The 16068-nt window shown below is 50.6% G+C and overlaps 1 protein-coding gene across 1 annotated transcript in view; it reads right to left on the reverse strand.

Moving 5' to 3' along the window:
- Positions 1 to 16068, reverse strand: part of GRIK4 (glutamate ionotropic receptor kainate type subunit 4) — a 114577-nt gene that overhangs the window by 16543 nt on the left and 81966 nt on the right. The window contains exons 8-11 of the mRNA XM_062013893.1: positions 15815 to 15967; positions 14799 to 14903; positions 8514 to 8621; positions 7579 to 7782 (exon numbers count right to left, since the gene is read on the reverse strand). Coding sequence (XP_061869877.1) covers positions 7579 to 7782; positions 8514 to 8621; positions 14799 to 14903; positions 15815 to 15967 — 570 coding nt within the window. The remainder of the gene's footprint in view (positions 1 to 7578; positions 7783 to 8513; positions 8622 to 14798; positions 14904 to 15814; positions 15968 to 16068) is intronic.

Consider the following 16068-nt stretch of genomic DNA (forward strand, 5'->3'; position numbering starts at 1 on the left):
GAATATAAAAGGAATTTGTTCCAAAGTTAATACCCTTGTAATATAGATAAGGGATTTGAATTTTAAATATTATTTTTATGACTATAGCTCTTTTAATGTCTGTAATTGCTTTCTTAAAAATGAAACCTCCTCCATTTCCTTATACATTTGTTTGCCTGCTTTGCAGGAAGCTGATTATGCAAGTGGAAAAAGAGAAGGAGGGGAAAAGAAAAGCTATCTGTACATGTTGTCCCTGAGTTTCATAAGGTCTGTGCAAAAGTCAAGCCTGAAGACCCAGTAAGATATGCAGCTTATCCCCCTGCATCCATGTGCTAGTTGCAAATGCACCACAGGGAAGCCACTCATCACAGAATCCTTTTGCTTGGGAAACACCTTTAAGATCAAGTCCAAGCACTCACCTCACACTGCTAAGCCAGGGGACTGCAGGAAGGAGGAATGGGAAAAGAAAGGCAAGGTGATCTACAAAGATGGTTAAGTGGGGTCACAGGGAAGGTGATATTTGACAGGCCATGCAGGACTGCTTTATTGGACGAGCTCAGAGCCAGATTTTTGCAATTGTTTCCAAGCAGCTATTACAGATTCCTAGGAGGTTCAGGCTGGAATGAATTATGAGCTAGTGAGAATTTGTGCCTAGCCAGACATTTACCCACAGGGTTTTTAAAAGGCACCAATAATCAAATGTGCAGCGGTTGAGCCCTATGTAAACACCAGCAGATTACTGAAATGGGATCAGTTCATCTGTGGAACTGTGAAGAATTTTATCTACAACGAGAGTCTAAAGCTTTCTAAATCCCTCTTGTCTATCCTTACAAAGGGTTTGCAGGTACTGTTGTCCTGGGGAGAGCTCTCCCAGCAAAGCCCCTCATGACAATACAGCTTCTTCTGACAATGGATTTCCTTTCCCAGTTCTCCAAATGGGATATAAATCTATTGGCAAAGTCAGAGACTAAATAGGTGGTAAATATGCCACATCAAAGGTGTTTCACGCAAAAGCTCTAAAAACATGCTGTTCCCATCCAGGGGCCAACACAAAGGTGCTGCAAGTGCAGCCCCCAGGCTTTACACAGCTAAGTCACCACCCCCTACCTTCTCAGGGCTGTGACCTGGATGCCATCAGGGAACTTTGGGCACTCCAGTCATTCCCCCAGCCATCAGCCTTTGGGATCCTCCCAGATCACCCAGGCAGCAACATCCTGGAAGCTGCTCTTCTCTCACACAATGTAATGCCAACACCCCTCCCTCCCTTTGCCTCCAGAGCAGAACTTGGCACAGCAGAATTGCCTTCCCTGAGCACACGGGTTTTGTGCCCAGGTCCCCCCTCCTCATTTCCAGAGGGTCCTGCCATCCCACCAGAGTTGATTTCCTTCTGCTCATGCCCTGCCTGGCCAACTTTTGTCTTTTTCAGGACTTTTGCTGGTATCAGAGCTACAGTAGCTTGCAGCCTGCTCTAATCCACACACAGACACATCTGCCTTCTCCTGTACCAGAGCTCCCTGCAGCACAGACCCAGCTCCTCGGGGCTTCAGCTGGGGCTATGCTTTGTCAACTGCTCTCTCTGAAGGCTGAGAAGTCACACAAGTCAAGAGCTGATTTCTGAACAGCATTAAACTTTGATCTGGGGATGGCATGCAACGTATTCTCTGCCTGGATGTCATCCATTTCATGCCTTCAACTTTGCCTCCTGATGATCACAAAACTTCCTGTGATTCACTGAAGCTGGTGTTTCTCAGCTACAGAGGAGCTCTGCACACCTGAGTGCTCTCCAGCCCTCCCCACCTGTGGAGGGGAAGGAGTTGGCATTTCATAGGCTAAACAATGCACCGGGGAAGAAATGGATTTTGCTTTGTGCTTCTGCACTCTGTCCACAACTGGCCCTGGGGAAATGCAAACACGGGAGGCAAAGGATGGGGGAAGAGGGGGCAAACACTGCTCCATTCTCATCCTTTCAGCACAGTTGCAGCTATAAATGTCAGCATGAAACAGGCTTAGAAAAACACCCAGAGCATTTTGGAAGTAGACACAGACACTTCTTTAACAAAATAGTGCTTAAACAAGGCCAAACTCTTGCTAGGCAGGAAGAAGCCCAGGTGGGCTGGTGTCTGAGCTGGAAACACGAGCTGCCACCACCATACCTGGCATTAACCGTGGGATCTGCCTGCATGAGCAGACAGGCTCACACTGCCACTGCAAAGGATGTTAAACACGGGGGCTGAGCCGGGCTCCTGACGAGGAACAACAATTAAGCAGCCTTAAGAAGCAAATTGCAGGGACTGCCAGGCTGGAGGAGGCAGCCGCCTCCTCGCTGGGATGCTGACTCTGGGCACTGATGGTGATGAATGGGGCTTGACGTCAGCCCTCAGCCTGGGCACACAGCATCCCACCCCAGCAGAGACTCCCAGGGAATGAGGCACAGGGTGGGAGCCTGCTCCTGCTCCTCCAACAGCACAGCCAAGCTCAGGCAAAGCTGTTTCTTAGGCTGCCTCTGTACTGACATGGTGGGAGTTGAAGTGGGGTGGGGGTCGGTCTCTGCTCCCAAGTAACAAGTGACAGGACCAGAGGAAATGGGCTCAAGTTGCCCCAGGGGAGGTTGAGGTTGGAGCTGGGGCAGAACTGTTTCCCTGAGAGGGGTGTCAGCCCCTGTGCCAGGCTGCCCAGGGAGCTGGGGGAGTGCCCAGCCCTGGAGGGATCCCAAAGCCTTGGAGCTGAGGTGCTGAGGGCCATGGGGTGGTGCTGGGTACTGTGAGGGGAGGGCTGGGAATCCATGATCTTGGAAGTCTTTTCCAACTAAAATGATTCTATGACTCCAGAAAGCTGAAATCAGTGTTCAGTCCCCAGAATCCACCTGCCTGCCAGCTCCTACCCCCACTGCAGACCCGCCAGCACCAGCACTGCTGCTGCAGACACCTGCCCACGGGAAACCCATCCAGATGTGGTGCTGAGCACCCAGCTTTGTGCAGGGTTGGACTGGGTGATCTCCAGGGGTCCTCTGCTGCTCTGTGCCATAAGCAGCAGACACTGCACAGTGGTTTGGGTGCAGTGACAGAGCAGTGTCTGCCTCTGCAGCTCTGTCCCACGACAGGTACGGCTCAGCCGCCAGATCAATGGACTGATTGCTTCTGCTCCAGCTGCCCAGCTCATCTGACAGCAGCTATTTTGGGTTGTGCAGCTCCTCCTGATGGAACAAGCAGCACTCAGGTTGTGTGCTCAGCTGCATATTCTTGCATTTAAAAGCAGGGCCAGATGAGGGTCACTCAAAACCACTGTTTGGGATTTTTTTAAGGCCATGCATGAGTTTTGCCATATGAACAAAGACAGCCTGAAAACCCTGCAGGCTGCAGCTCCCTGTTGAAGCCACAGACAGGGATGGGATGATCAGCAACCAGTGCAGATGTCAGCCTCAAGTCTGCCCTCATCCATTTTTCTTCACCTTGACCATCTATGGGTGGGAGGAAAACGTCTGTTCCAGGTGCTCGTTGTGCCCATGACAAAAGCCAGCTCAGGTGAAACACCAGGACTAAACCCACATGGAACAGCAGCGACCCGGCTCACACCATACCCACCACCTTGTGTGGGGTCTGGGGAAAACAGCAGCTTGATGCAAACCTCTCTGCCCAGCCCCTGGCTATGTTTGCTCAACAACCCACTCCTCCTCACTTCCCCACTCCCCACCCATGTCACACTTGCCAGCGCAATCGCGTGCAAACAGACTCCCCCTCCCTGCCTGCACCCACACACAGCTCTTCTCACTGAACACCAACACCCACTGCTGCATGGAGAGCAGGACTCTGCCAGTTCTGAAACAGAATCACAGAATCATGGCATATTCCTGGTTGGAAAAGACCTTTAAAAGCTTCTGGAGTCCAACCATTTGCTTCACCCTGCCAAGCCCAGCACTAACCCATGGCCCTCAGCACCTCAGCTCCAGGGCTTTGGGATCCCTCCAGGGCTGGGCACTCCCCCAGCTCCCTGGGCAGCCTGGCACAGGGGCTGACACCCCTCTCAGGGAAACAGTTCTGCCTCAGCTCCAATCTCAACCTCCCCTGTTGATCCCACCTCATTACAACCTCCTATCAGGGAGCTGCAGATCATGTCTCCTGCCATTCCCCATCTTTGGAGCAGTTAAGGGAGAGGGTCTCTGCTTGTAAAGCAAGGCAGCTGGAAAAACCATCACCTCAAAGCTTTGAGGTCCTTTCAGTTCTTGGTGTTGCTGCTTCTTAGGCCAGACTCTTCCTGAAACGTGTAGCTTCCTCTCCCTCACTTCAAAAAGAGCTTGGATCACCACTGACCCCAGCCAGATCCTCACAGATCCTCAGGCAGGAGCACGGGAGCTGAGCACCAACGTCTCGCTGTGAGTGGAGGCACAGGCACTGAACACAGCCACCACGACACCACACTACCAAGACAGTAAATGCAAGCATGACAGAACAAGGAGAAGGCTGTCAGATTGCTGTGCTGACACACTGGTTGGCTTCTACCAGACTACCAAATTAATTTCAGCTCAAGGATGCACTGGAGAGAGAGAGAGAGGCAGAGAGAAAGGGAAGACCAGACAACCATCAGGGACTCCGAGTCGGAGACTGTACTGCAGCGGGAAGGAGTGAGACATAATTCTTCCAGCCCTATTGTCCTCTAAGGCTCTGATGCCAAAAAGCAAGAGTCAGGAAGATTTGCTGTCCCCCCTTGTTTGCTTGTTATGGACAGCACACGTGTACAGTGTGAGGCAAACTGCTGGGGACTGTGTGCTGTGCCAGAGCTGGCAAGGCTAGCGGGGGAATCTGCCCCGGCCCGAGAGCGGCTTCACTCCCTGCTCACTCAAGGAAGGAGCAGGATTGTTCAGCCTCCCTGCCCTGCACACACAGAGGGACCAATTAACTTGGTGTTTTCAGAGCTTGTGACATCCTTCACTGAAAAATGGGCTCGAGTTCTTCCAAGTGATTTCTCCCAAGCCAAATCAGCCCATCAGCTGATCACAAAGTGTACGGGTTTCCTGGTCTGAGGATGAGTCAGATTGCTGACCTAGACACCGGAGTCTCTACAGCTCACCCAACTAATCCCCCAACCCAACCCAGTTCCCCCTCTTCCTCAGCTCTTAATCAGTTTTGTGAGCAGGTCGATAAGAAATGTAAAGAATGTGGGTCAACAACAAATTTCTGTTTATATAGCATCCTTCTCAATCATATCATAGTGCACAATTAGCTGTAATAGAGTTTTCAGCACTTACAAATAAATCAATAGCCAGATAATTTACAAGCAATAAAATGAAACACTTTTCCCATATAAGCCTGCACTTGCTCTGAGGACATTCAGTGCCACAGGGGGATTACAGAGAGAAAAAACAATACTGGAAGGGTATAGCATGGAGCTGGATTAATTTTTTGACCTTCTGGTCCATCACACTAAGTGCATGTGACTCAAACCTTACCATCTGAGAGCTGAGCAGGGTCAAGGAGGAATCACTTCCCTACAGTCATACAGCACTGCACACAGACAGGTCCAGAGCCTTTATTTTGTGTAGGATTTGGGAAGTTTGTGTCCCAAGTGATGCCTTCTCTGCTCAAAAGGCTGTACGTAGCAAAGTGCCCAAGGGATAAATCCACTGACATAAGAATGTGTGCACCCAATGTAGGATCTGCTGGTTCTTCTGCTTCAAGGGCTCCTGGAGTGAGATAACGGATGGAAAGCAGGACTCATGCCCCCAGGGGCTGACTGTCAAGAGAGGAACCCTTTCAGCAGTGCAATGACCTCAGAATGCAACATCTCCGGCAGCCCTGAATAAATACAACAGCATGTACACAGCCAGCTCTGCCCTGGCTGACCTGATCCCAAGTGCTCAGCCTCTAGGCCTGATCAAAAACCCACTGAAACCACTATAAAGACTCTACTCTGAAGGCCCTGGGAAGCAGAGGAAGCTTTTTCTCTTCTGTATTTTTTGATTCAGCCTCACACAGGCTTTGGCAGCTCTGCCTTGCTGAGGCAGAGGTAAAAATCCTCCAAACAAGGCTCGAGCGGCAGAAGAAACAAACGGTTTCTATGTGAAGATGGAGTTAAAACACTTACCACTAAAGAAAAACAACCCTCCAGAAGCTCACAATTAATGGAGAGGCACTGCCAAGGTTAGTAGGCCAAAAATCTGATGGCTGTTCTCTGCCTTTGTTTGCACAGATCACACGCTGCTCCGCGCCTTCCTTCTTGCCTCCCAAAGAAACGCTGCAGAACCATAATTGTGAGTGTGTGTGTACATATATACACAGAGAGACATATAAGACCTATGCCAAGAGCCCAGAGCATTTGCAAACAACCATATAGAAGGCTCTTTAGAAGAAGCAGATGGATGTGGGATCTCGGCTGTTGTCAGGAGTTACTGTCCCACCAGGAAAGGGCAACCCAGGAGACAGGATACTAGTTTGGGAGGGATCTCCAGGCCATACCTGCCCTGTGCCTGACACTCTTTTAAACCTAGACTTGTCCCATCTGACTTTAGACACTCAGCTGAAGCTCCTAAGGTAGGCTGAGCATCTCTTTGCCATTTGAGGAAGAAGCAGAGAGATGCTGGTGGGGACCTGGCTCGCTCATCTGCTGCAGCAGGGAGGAAAGCTGCAGCAGGAGCCCCAGCCCCCTGCCCGGAGCCACAGGGGATAGATTTGATCCCTCCTCCCTCTGCTTTGCAGTAGGATGCACCACTGTTGTGAGGATAACAATGGGGTGGGCTCAGGGGCTCCTCTCACACAGTGGTGTGGATTATCATAAATACACCTCACTGCAGATTTGCCACCAGCTGAGAAACTGTCACTGGGTTCTCACAGGCACCTTGGTAATAACAAGGCAGGGTAGAAATGGATGAGCAAGGAAGTATTGGTTTAAATAGCATCAATCTTAATGTTAACTTTGCCTAGATCTATTTTACTAAGGATCTCAGAGCAGGTTGTGAACTGTGTTTAAGCTCCAGGATCCCTGGGGAAGGAAAACAAAGAGCAGGGAGGGGGGTAGAGGCCGACTGAGCACACACGTACACAGAATTGTTGTCAAACCCAGCACAAGCATTCAGCTTCCAGGCTGGCTGCTGTGTAGCAACATCACAAAGCAGAGCTGTGAAAAGGCAGACTTCAAGTAAACAAAAAAATCCTCATTCTTCTCCAAAAACAATACTCACAGTTAAGGAGCTGAAACAAATCTGACAAAACTCTTCTGGGTGGAAATGTGATTCTCACTTGCTTCCCTCCCAAATGCTGCTTTTGGAAGTTTTCCTCAGCTTCTACCAAGCCCTGCCAGAGCCTGAACATTTCCCTGATAATTTTTCCACTGGGAATACAAATCCATTCTGTATTGAGCTCTTATAGAGAGACTCTGGAGTCCAGGCCCCTCTCCCAACAAACTAAGTACCCCCTGAGCAAACCCAGGGGCTCTTACTGCTTCACACTCCATCACATCAGCCCAACAAACACACCTGCCATTGGGAGGACACAATCAATGGAGATGCTCTGGTCAAACTTGTCATCCTGGAGCACTTTATAAAGCAGTGAGGCTTTTCACTGCTAGTCCCACTAGAGCACAGGTACAAAGAGCAGCTAATTCACTTACCCGAGCAATCAGCTCCCCGACCATCCCTGTCCACGTGCCGTTGGCCTCGGGGACTCCGTACACACCATCTCCAACCAGGTGGATCTTATAGTTGAAGCGCAGGATCTCCGCCAGCTCCTTCAGCATGTCCACACAGAAGCCCTCGTAGCGGTCATTCCCTTCCAGCTCCTGATGGTTCCACTTCAGCATTAAGTAAGGGTTTTCCTGCATTGAAACTGGGCAGCTGTCATTCCCATCTTAACCAAGGAGCCTCACCAGCACGGCACTGGGAGGGCAGAGGGCTCTTGGGGAGGTGGGGGGTTGGCAGTGGAAGGTTAGTGGCTGGACTCAAAGGCCTTTTCCAACTAACATGATTCTATGATTCTCCTTTTTCAACAAGCTTTGTGGGACATGAGGAAATTCTCCAGGAGTTTTAAGTGTCTTTGAGGGAGGAGCAGAGGCGCTAGGAAAAAAAATCATGGGATGGGCTGTGCATGGAAGGGGAATTTGTTAAGTAAGGACAGTGGTGCCTGGAGATGTGAAGGCTTTGTTCACAAAAGTTTGATCCATCTTGGCCAACTGCAGTGATGTTATGGGTAGAAGGGACAATTGTCCCCTCCAACTTCCCAGCTGTACGCAAAACAAGAACATCATTCGGCGATGAATGGAAAATGGCAACTTATCCCCATCCCAGCCCTCTCCCCAGCTGCTTCTGAACTCATCAAATATCATTTCCATATGAAACATCAACTTGAGTTTAATTACACTGTCATGAATTGTCCTCAGTGCTGTAATTAGAGATCTGATCGTCTGTTCTTTATGAAATCAGTGTGCAGTGCTGCGTGCTGGGGGCCAAGGGGGGTAGGAAGAGGGAATAATAGTCTAAGCTGATTGACACCCCTCAGGGTTGGGCTGGCAAGGAGTTAATGGGAACTGTAGGTGACCCCCTCACTTACCAGGATGGTGGTGACAATGAGCGTGGTGTTGAACAGACTGTCTGATATGTTGGAGGAGAAGATCCTGTTGTCCATGCTGAGTCCTTCAGAAACGTGCCAGTGGCCGATCTGGAGAGATAAACAGCACAATAAGGGAATTTACAGAGCAAATCACTGTCTGCACCCGCCATATGGCTCTGGTGACTGACAACCATCAAGCTGGCCCTGTAAGAGGTGTTAGTGAATGCCCCATTACCTTTATGATGCACCCTACGAGGGGCCAGCAGAGAGAGGAACCTGCTAGTGCAGAGCTCCAGCACGCTCCCAGCACGCCAGTGCCAACAACCCACCCATGGGCATGGCCTTCCCACGCCAAACCCCACGCCAGGACACAGCCCTGGCTGGGCAGCTGCTGGTGGCCAAGCAGCCTTCTGCCTTGGCCACTTCTCTTTCTTCTCAGTAAACCCGATCCTCCAATGGCCCATGTTCCTGCACTGACGTCTGCAGCAGAGCTGTGTGGGGTGGCTGTTTTAGAATTACAGGATCATTTGGGTTGGAAAAGCCCTTGAAGCTCCTGGAGTCCCAGCCCTCCCCTCATCCTGCCCAGCCCACCCCTAACCCATGGCCTCGGCACCTCAGCTCCAGGACTTTGGGATCCCTCCAGGGCTGGGCACTGCCCCAGCTCCCTGGGCAGCCTGGCACAGGGGCTGACATCCCTCTCAGGGAAACAGTTCTGCCTCAGCTCCAATCTCAGCCTCCCCTGGGACAGCTGGAGCCCATGTCCTCTTGTCCTGTCACTTGGGAGCAGAGACCAAACCCCAGCTCACTGCAGCCTCCTGTCAGGGAGTTGCAGAGAGTGCTCATGTCTCCAACTCCTGTCCTGCCTTACACTGTCTCTTTAACTTTGAACACAGGTTTTGCCTCCCTGAAAGCCAGAGAGACCTCCTGCTGTCCTCCTGTCATTAGTTAAAGGCTGCTACAGGCACTGAGTTCCTTGGAGAATGTGCCACTTCACAGGGAGCACACAGCATCACAGCTTCCCTTGCCACTCTGGAGCAGACACTTTCCAGCCCTGACCAGAAGCTGCACCTTGGTGGCAGGTGCTGAAATGAAGCCACATTCTCAGCGGTGCTGCACTCTGACTCATCTCCTGCTACAATGGATGCCAACTACTGCACTGTGATCAAGCACCTCCAAACCCTTTGATTGAGCCTCATCACACCTCCTTGCACAGCCCAATTCACCCATCTGAGTGCCAGCAGCACTGCAGCAAACCCAATTCCCACCAGCAGTGGTGAGCACCAGTGCCCCAGAGCTTGGGAGGGCATCGTCACTCAGCTGTGACAACCAGTGCTGCCTTCAGCCAGGGGGAGGAATATTCAGCAAAACCTAATTTTAACTTGAAGAGCCTAATCTCCCTCCCTCAGAGCTCTGGGCAGGGAGATCAGCACCTCCAGCAGCTTGTTCAGAGCATGCAAATTAGGCTCTTGCTCTCTCTCTTATGCTCCCTAAAAGAGCCTCTGTTTTTCCTGATGGATAGACAGTGAGGAGTCCCAAGACCAAACTCCTCATCTCTAAGCAGCAGTGGGAAGTGCAACAGGACAGCTTACACCCCATGACTCTGGAAAGCAAAGGAGTCTGCTCTCCTCCCTGGCTGGAGCTGAGGCACCAGGACACAGCAGCACAGGCAAAGACAGTCAAGGGTCCCAAACCTGCCTGTGACTGTGATCATGCTGACCCTGAGAGCCCTTAAAGCACAGCTTGTCCTGGCCTGCACAGGGTCTGCAGTGCTGTGCTGGGATGGCTTTCTCTGCATTCCCCAGCCCTGCACAAAGGTGCTTGCCTCTTGCTGTGACTGCTGAACAACAGACCCTCTGCAGCAATTGCCTCCCTGAGCGAGTGATCACTCATAAATATTGCTTCATCTCTTTTTTCCCCTCTTAGATTTCACAACCAGAGATTACTGACAGATTAACTTTAATTTTAACAGCCCTCACTGTTCTCATATTTGTCCCTCCCCTGCTGGCACACTGAGACTAATTGACTGGCTCCTCCTCTGGCAGCGCAGTGGGTTTGACCTTGCTTTTAACACCACACCAAAGCCAAACACTCCCCTGTGCTGGGGAACCTGCACCCCATCCTGCCTCCTTCCAGCTCACTGCCGTCCCTCTCACACTGGGATAAAGCCACTAATTGACTCCTCATGCTGTTCCCTGATTCTGAAGTCGTGTGTCAGAGGATGTCTGGGATCCTCAGATCTCTGCCTCTCTTGCAAGATGGATATCAAGGTGATTTTAATCATCTCTACTTACATGTAAAGAGTCTCTGAAAAAGACAAAACATATTCACCTGCAAGAAAACAAGCAAATGCTCCACACAGACATGGGAAAGATCATCCTGTTGTTAAGGCTCTGGACTAGGACCTAAAGAGTTTTTAGGACTCAGGATTTTTAGTAACAGATATGATTGGTCTGTATAAATACACCAGGTGGAGGAGGTCTATAGCAAAGAGGTAGAACAGCTTTTGAAGCTGAAATGATAGCTTTGGCACAAACATAAATAGATATAAACCAGCCAGAAATAAACAACCTGAAAATTAGAAGAGGGTTTCTAATGATCAGAGGAGCTGAAGTGAGGGCAACACAACTACCTGGAGCTTGAGACCTTTGTGAGAGGGATGATACAACTTGGGGACAGGCGACAGCCCGTGGCCTGGAAGAAGTTCCCTCCATGTCCTCAAGCCTTGTGGTTCCACTACAGAGCCCCATGGCATCATCTCTGTGTCTCCCTGTGCTCAGCCCTCAGGGAGACCCAGCCTCTGTGCCCATCCCACCTGCAAGGAGGCAGGAGGGCTGCCTTCTTCTCTGTCCTCCTTTATAGGCAGGGAGCAAAGGCAGCGCTGCAGTGTGAACCAGTCTGGAACAAGGCAGGGAGAGCCACTGCTTGTGAAGCTGCTCTGTCCCCAGGGGCAGACAAGGCCCCTCACACGAGCTGCTCTGCAGAAGGCGTTCCTTGGGTCGCTGACACTTAAAGACTTCTCATCTCTGCAGAAAATCACCAGTGGCTAAAACATGAGGCCATTGGGGCACCCTCAGCTCACTCCAATCCTTCAGCTCCTCTCTTCAGACACAGCCACAGTAATCCTGCCTGGGCTTTCAAGCTCCTCGTGGCACGAGATAACAAAATACCACTCTAATGATTTTAATGAAGTCTTCTACAGTCTTCTGCTCAGTGCCCTGCAAGCCTGAATGGCAGCTAGTGACAGGGAGACATGACATAGCAAGACCTCCCCATAATCTTCAGAGGCACCACAGGTACTTGCCACCTCCATTCCCCTGCTAAAAATTAAGGTAAAGCCAGCCCTGAATAGAGGTCTCCAAACAAGCAGGAGACTGCCACTGCAGATCCCTTCTGGGCACTATCCTATAGCTTGCAATCATCACCTCCCCTTCCTCCCTGTCCCCAGGAAAAGGAAGGAGTGCAAAATGCAATCATCTCTCATTAAGTCTGTGCTTGGAGAGCTTTGTCAGCACTAACTGGAAACACCCTGTGCCAAGAGGAAATACATTAAAGCAGATACTTGGTACATGATGCCTTCATTGGCCTGAAAGGGACTGAATATGGGGGGGGCTGTGGGGAAAATAAAGGGAATAAACCAAACAATTGAAAGAAAGCCCTCAGAGGACACTGCACAGGGCTGCCTGTGCACACAAATCTCCTCAGTTCAGCAGGACCTGGGCAGCAAAAGGCATTCATCTCTTGGCAGGATCTGTCCCTGAACTCCAGCTGAGGGGAACAGCTAAAGAGGAATGAATCCCATCAAGAATGATTAGCTGCTTCTCAGTTAAAAAGGTCTGATGTGGTGGGGATTGCAGAGGGTCTCAGAGCTATCTGCTGGTAACTCATCTGTATCTCATCAACATACCAATTAGACACCTCTGTCACTTCCCTGCTCTGTCTCAGGACACCAGCAGAGCCTTTGGCTGATCACCACACCTGGGGCTGGGCGAGACCCAGCGGGTCCCCGGCAGAGCTGGAGACAAGGTGGCTGTGGTCAGGTTCCAGCACTGCCAGCAGCTTCCCCTGCCCCTCCTCTGCACACTTGCTTTCCCTGGAGCCATATAAATCACAGCCTCTCTTCATTCCCTTCTCCTGTTGTGCTGCTAAACCTTAGCTCTTGGTTTACTGCAAATCACCGTGCTGGAGCCGGAGGGGTGTGCTGCAATGTATTTTTTTAAAGGGGCAAAGAAAGAGAAAACATAAAAAGATGACATTTACTAACTCAGTCCTTGTCAGATCTCTGGATCACCAGCACGTTAATGAGCCTGTGCTTTACCACATCCTATGAGCACAGAGCAGCTCTCATATGGCTGGGGAAAAATTTCCACTAGTTAAGCTAAATCAGGAAAAGACACGTTTGGTGCATTACATAAACGTATTAAAAATTGGATGTCAAAAAGCCCTGTCTCGCCTTGCCCAAAAGCAACAGCAACTTAGAAAATCTAAGTGTCTCTAATTTGTTTGCTGGCTCCATTGGCTTCAGAATTTGGTGCATTCTCTGTCAAAGTTGTCGAGCTGGAAATCCCTGTGGCTTCAATAGAAGGATGGAGAGAGAAGGTGAAAAAGAGAGAGAAGGAAAGAGAGAAAGACAGAAGTGGGCAGAGCACGTGAGCCTGATCAAAACTAAGGAGGCAATAGAAGTGTTTCCAACAAGAGCTTGAGCAAATCACTTAATAGAACCCTTAGGGACAAGATTGTCTCCAGGATGCCCTGTCCTTCCAGCACCTTCTTACTGTGACTGGAAGTGATTTACTGTGCTCTGATGGGATATTTGAGAAGCCTAGACCCAGCACATCTTCCCTGGCTACCTCTGAAATGTGAAGCTGCTTCTTTACTGAGCTGTTGCAACAGGTCAGAAAAGGTTTTCTCCTGTCAGACCGGGTTTGTGGAGAAGAGCTGAGACCTGTGTCCTGGGGCAGATTAGGCTGCAGTCTGAGTGGAGCTCTGGGAGAAGCACTGACCAAAAGGACCTGTGCATTTAATGTGAGCACCCTGCCACATTTAAACACATCAAACCCACAGCTGTCACAGTGAGCTTTACAGCATTTGCTTCCCCTGCTGCAGCCTAACGCATGCTCTTATTAATGCAGATGTGCTCAGATCTGTCACTTCTGCTCAGAGTGTGATGAGTTTGGGAAAAGATTAAAAGGGCACTGGTGCTATGAGAGATCTTACAGTGGGGAAAATGCCATCCTGATCCCCCGCTCACTCAGCCAAAGGCTGCATCAAAGCTGAGCTGTCACTTGACAGGTAAGAACTGGCAGGCAACATCCTTGCCAAGGCTAAAATTCACTGCTGCCAGACCAGGAGAGATTTCCTAATGCCAAAACGCTCTGCTGGTGTGAGGTAAGATACAATAGCTTTTGTTCTCTGCCAGCATCTAGGAGAAGTGGCAATCTCTGAGAAAAGGGCAGGTGTGGAGCTGTCAGCAGGAAAATAAAAGACAGATAAATCCCTTTTTATGGGCCTTCCATTCTTTTCCTGAACAAGGTTTGGATTTACCAGTAAATCTCACCAGTCTGCTATCTGTGGCCCCACACAGTTATCCTTAACCTCTGCTGAAGCCAGAAAATATCCCTTGGACAGAAAGAGGGTAACAAGCAGAAAAGGAGGCCAACACTGTGAGGAATCCACAAGCACGGAGACAAACCAGGAGCACACATCATAAACTGAGAGGTGAATTCTCTCGCGCTTCGTTCCGCGTGCTGCTTGTGGAGACACGGTGGGGAGCTCCTGACAAAGGACTATCCCTCGGCTTTTCCTCCCTCAAGTAGTTATTTGGAAAGGTTCATAGTGCCTTATTTTTTCCCATTTTGTGGAAAATACTCCAATTTTCCCCCTTCCAAATCATTTTGAGTACATGTATCTCCACGAGCTTAAGAACAAAAGCATCTTGAGCGTGAGGCTGTACCTGCCACACACTTTACGCCCTGAATTACCTCCTGCCCGGGAGTGTTACTGTGACAGAACAGATATTGACTCTAACATCACCACTGAAGGGACCCTGACACATTAGGACAAATCTAAATTATCTCCAGACACATCCTTGATGAAGTGAAACACAGTGTGTTTGCCAACCCAGGCCCAGCGAGAGCTACCGTGACACCCAGGCCACGCTGGTGCTTGCTGAACACCTCATCTTGCAAAGGAGGGTGGCCACCAAAGCCCCCTCAGCTCAGCTCAGCTCAGCTCAGCTCAGCTCAGCCAGAGGCAGGGCCTGGCCAGGCTCCGTGGGGCTGCTCGTACCTGTCGGAAGCCGCTGCGCGTGTGCTGCAGGATTTTCAGGGCGTAGTTGGACCGTTGGCCTTTGCTGTTGAATTCGATGTGGCCAGTGAGACCTTCCAATTCTACCTGTCCAAGAGAGAATGAGTTACAGCGCCCAGCGAGGCGGCTCAGCCCAACACCCACAGCGCACACGGGCTGGTGGCCCCACGCACTGGCCATCCACCCTCCCAGCAACAGCAATGCAATCCTCAGGTCTCAGAATGCCTGAATAGTGGGGGTGGGAAGGGCCCTGCAGAGCTCATCCAGCCCAACCTCCTGCTACAGCAGGTTCCCCTCGATCAGGGGGCACAGGAACGTGTCCAGGTGGGTTTGGAAACCTCCCAAGAAGGAGCCTCCACACCCTCCCTGGGCAGCCTGGGCCAGGGCTCCCTCACCTCAGCACCAAAGGGGTTTCTCCTTGTGTTCCAGTGTGTCCCAGCTTGTGCCCCTTCCCTCTTGTCCTTTCACTGGGCACTACAAACAAACACTGGCCCCATCCTCTCAACACACACTCTTTAGGTATTGATCAGCATTATAAGGTCCCCACTCTGCCTTCTCTTCTCCAGGCTGAACAGCCTCCAGTCTCACAGCCTTTCCTCATCAGGGACATATTCCAAGTCCCCTTCCAAATCCCTTCACGGGGAAGCTCACATCTTGCCACTGAGCTCTAAGCAATTGTACTGCATGACCTTATATCAACTCAAGTTCACCCAAAACAGAGCTCAAATCACTCAGAATCATTCATACTTTAAAAATCATTGAATTCCAGTTTTTCTGCAGCAAGCTCTGAAAAACTGAGAGTTTCATGTCATTCCAAGGCCAGTGACAAACCAGCCCTCAGATCTCCTCTCTTTTCACTCCCAGTGCTACCTTCAAACAGACCGAAACTCTGTGCTAGGAAACTGTGCCAGCACCAGCATGTACATACACGTCTTTCTGCTTCTGGCAGTGATGAGCACGAGCTCCTAACAAACCAGCAGACTTCAGTCCCTTCTCACCATTCTCAGGTAGTTCATCAGGCTGGTGCCGTGCTGCCAGATCTGGGCAGACCCACAGGACAGGGGCTTCACACCGATCTCCTGGCTGCGGTTCAGCTCCTGCACAGCAGTCACCACAGCGTACACAGCATCGAAGAGCAGGGCAGAAGAGAGCTGGGGGGGAAAAAGGAAGAAAAACATTGAGATGGGAGACAAAACCCAAGCAGCAAAATCCTTGCCCTCCTCACAGAGGAACCCCTCTGCTCCAGCAACAA

This window comes from Colius striatus, chromosome 23 (assembly GCF_028858725.1).
Source record: "Colius striatus isolate bColStr4 chromosome 23, bColStr4.1.hap1, whole genome shotgun sequence".
Taxonomy (NCBI): Eukaryota; Metazoa; Chordata; class Aves; order Coliiformes; family Coliidae; genus Colius; species Colius striatus.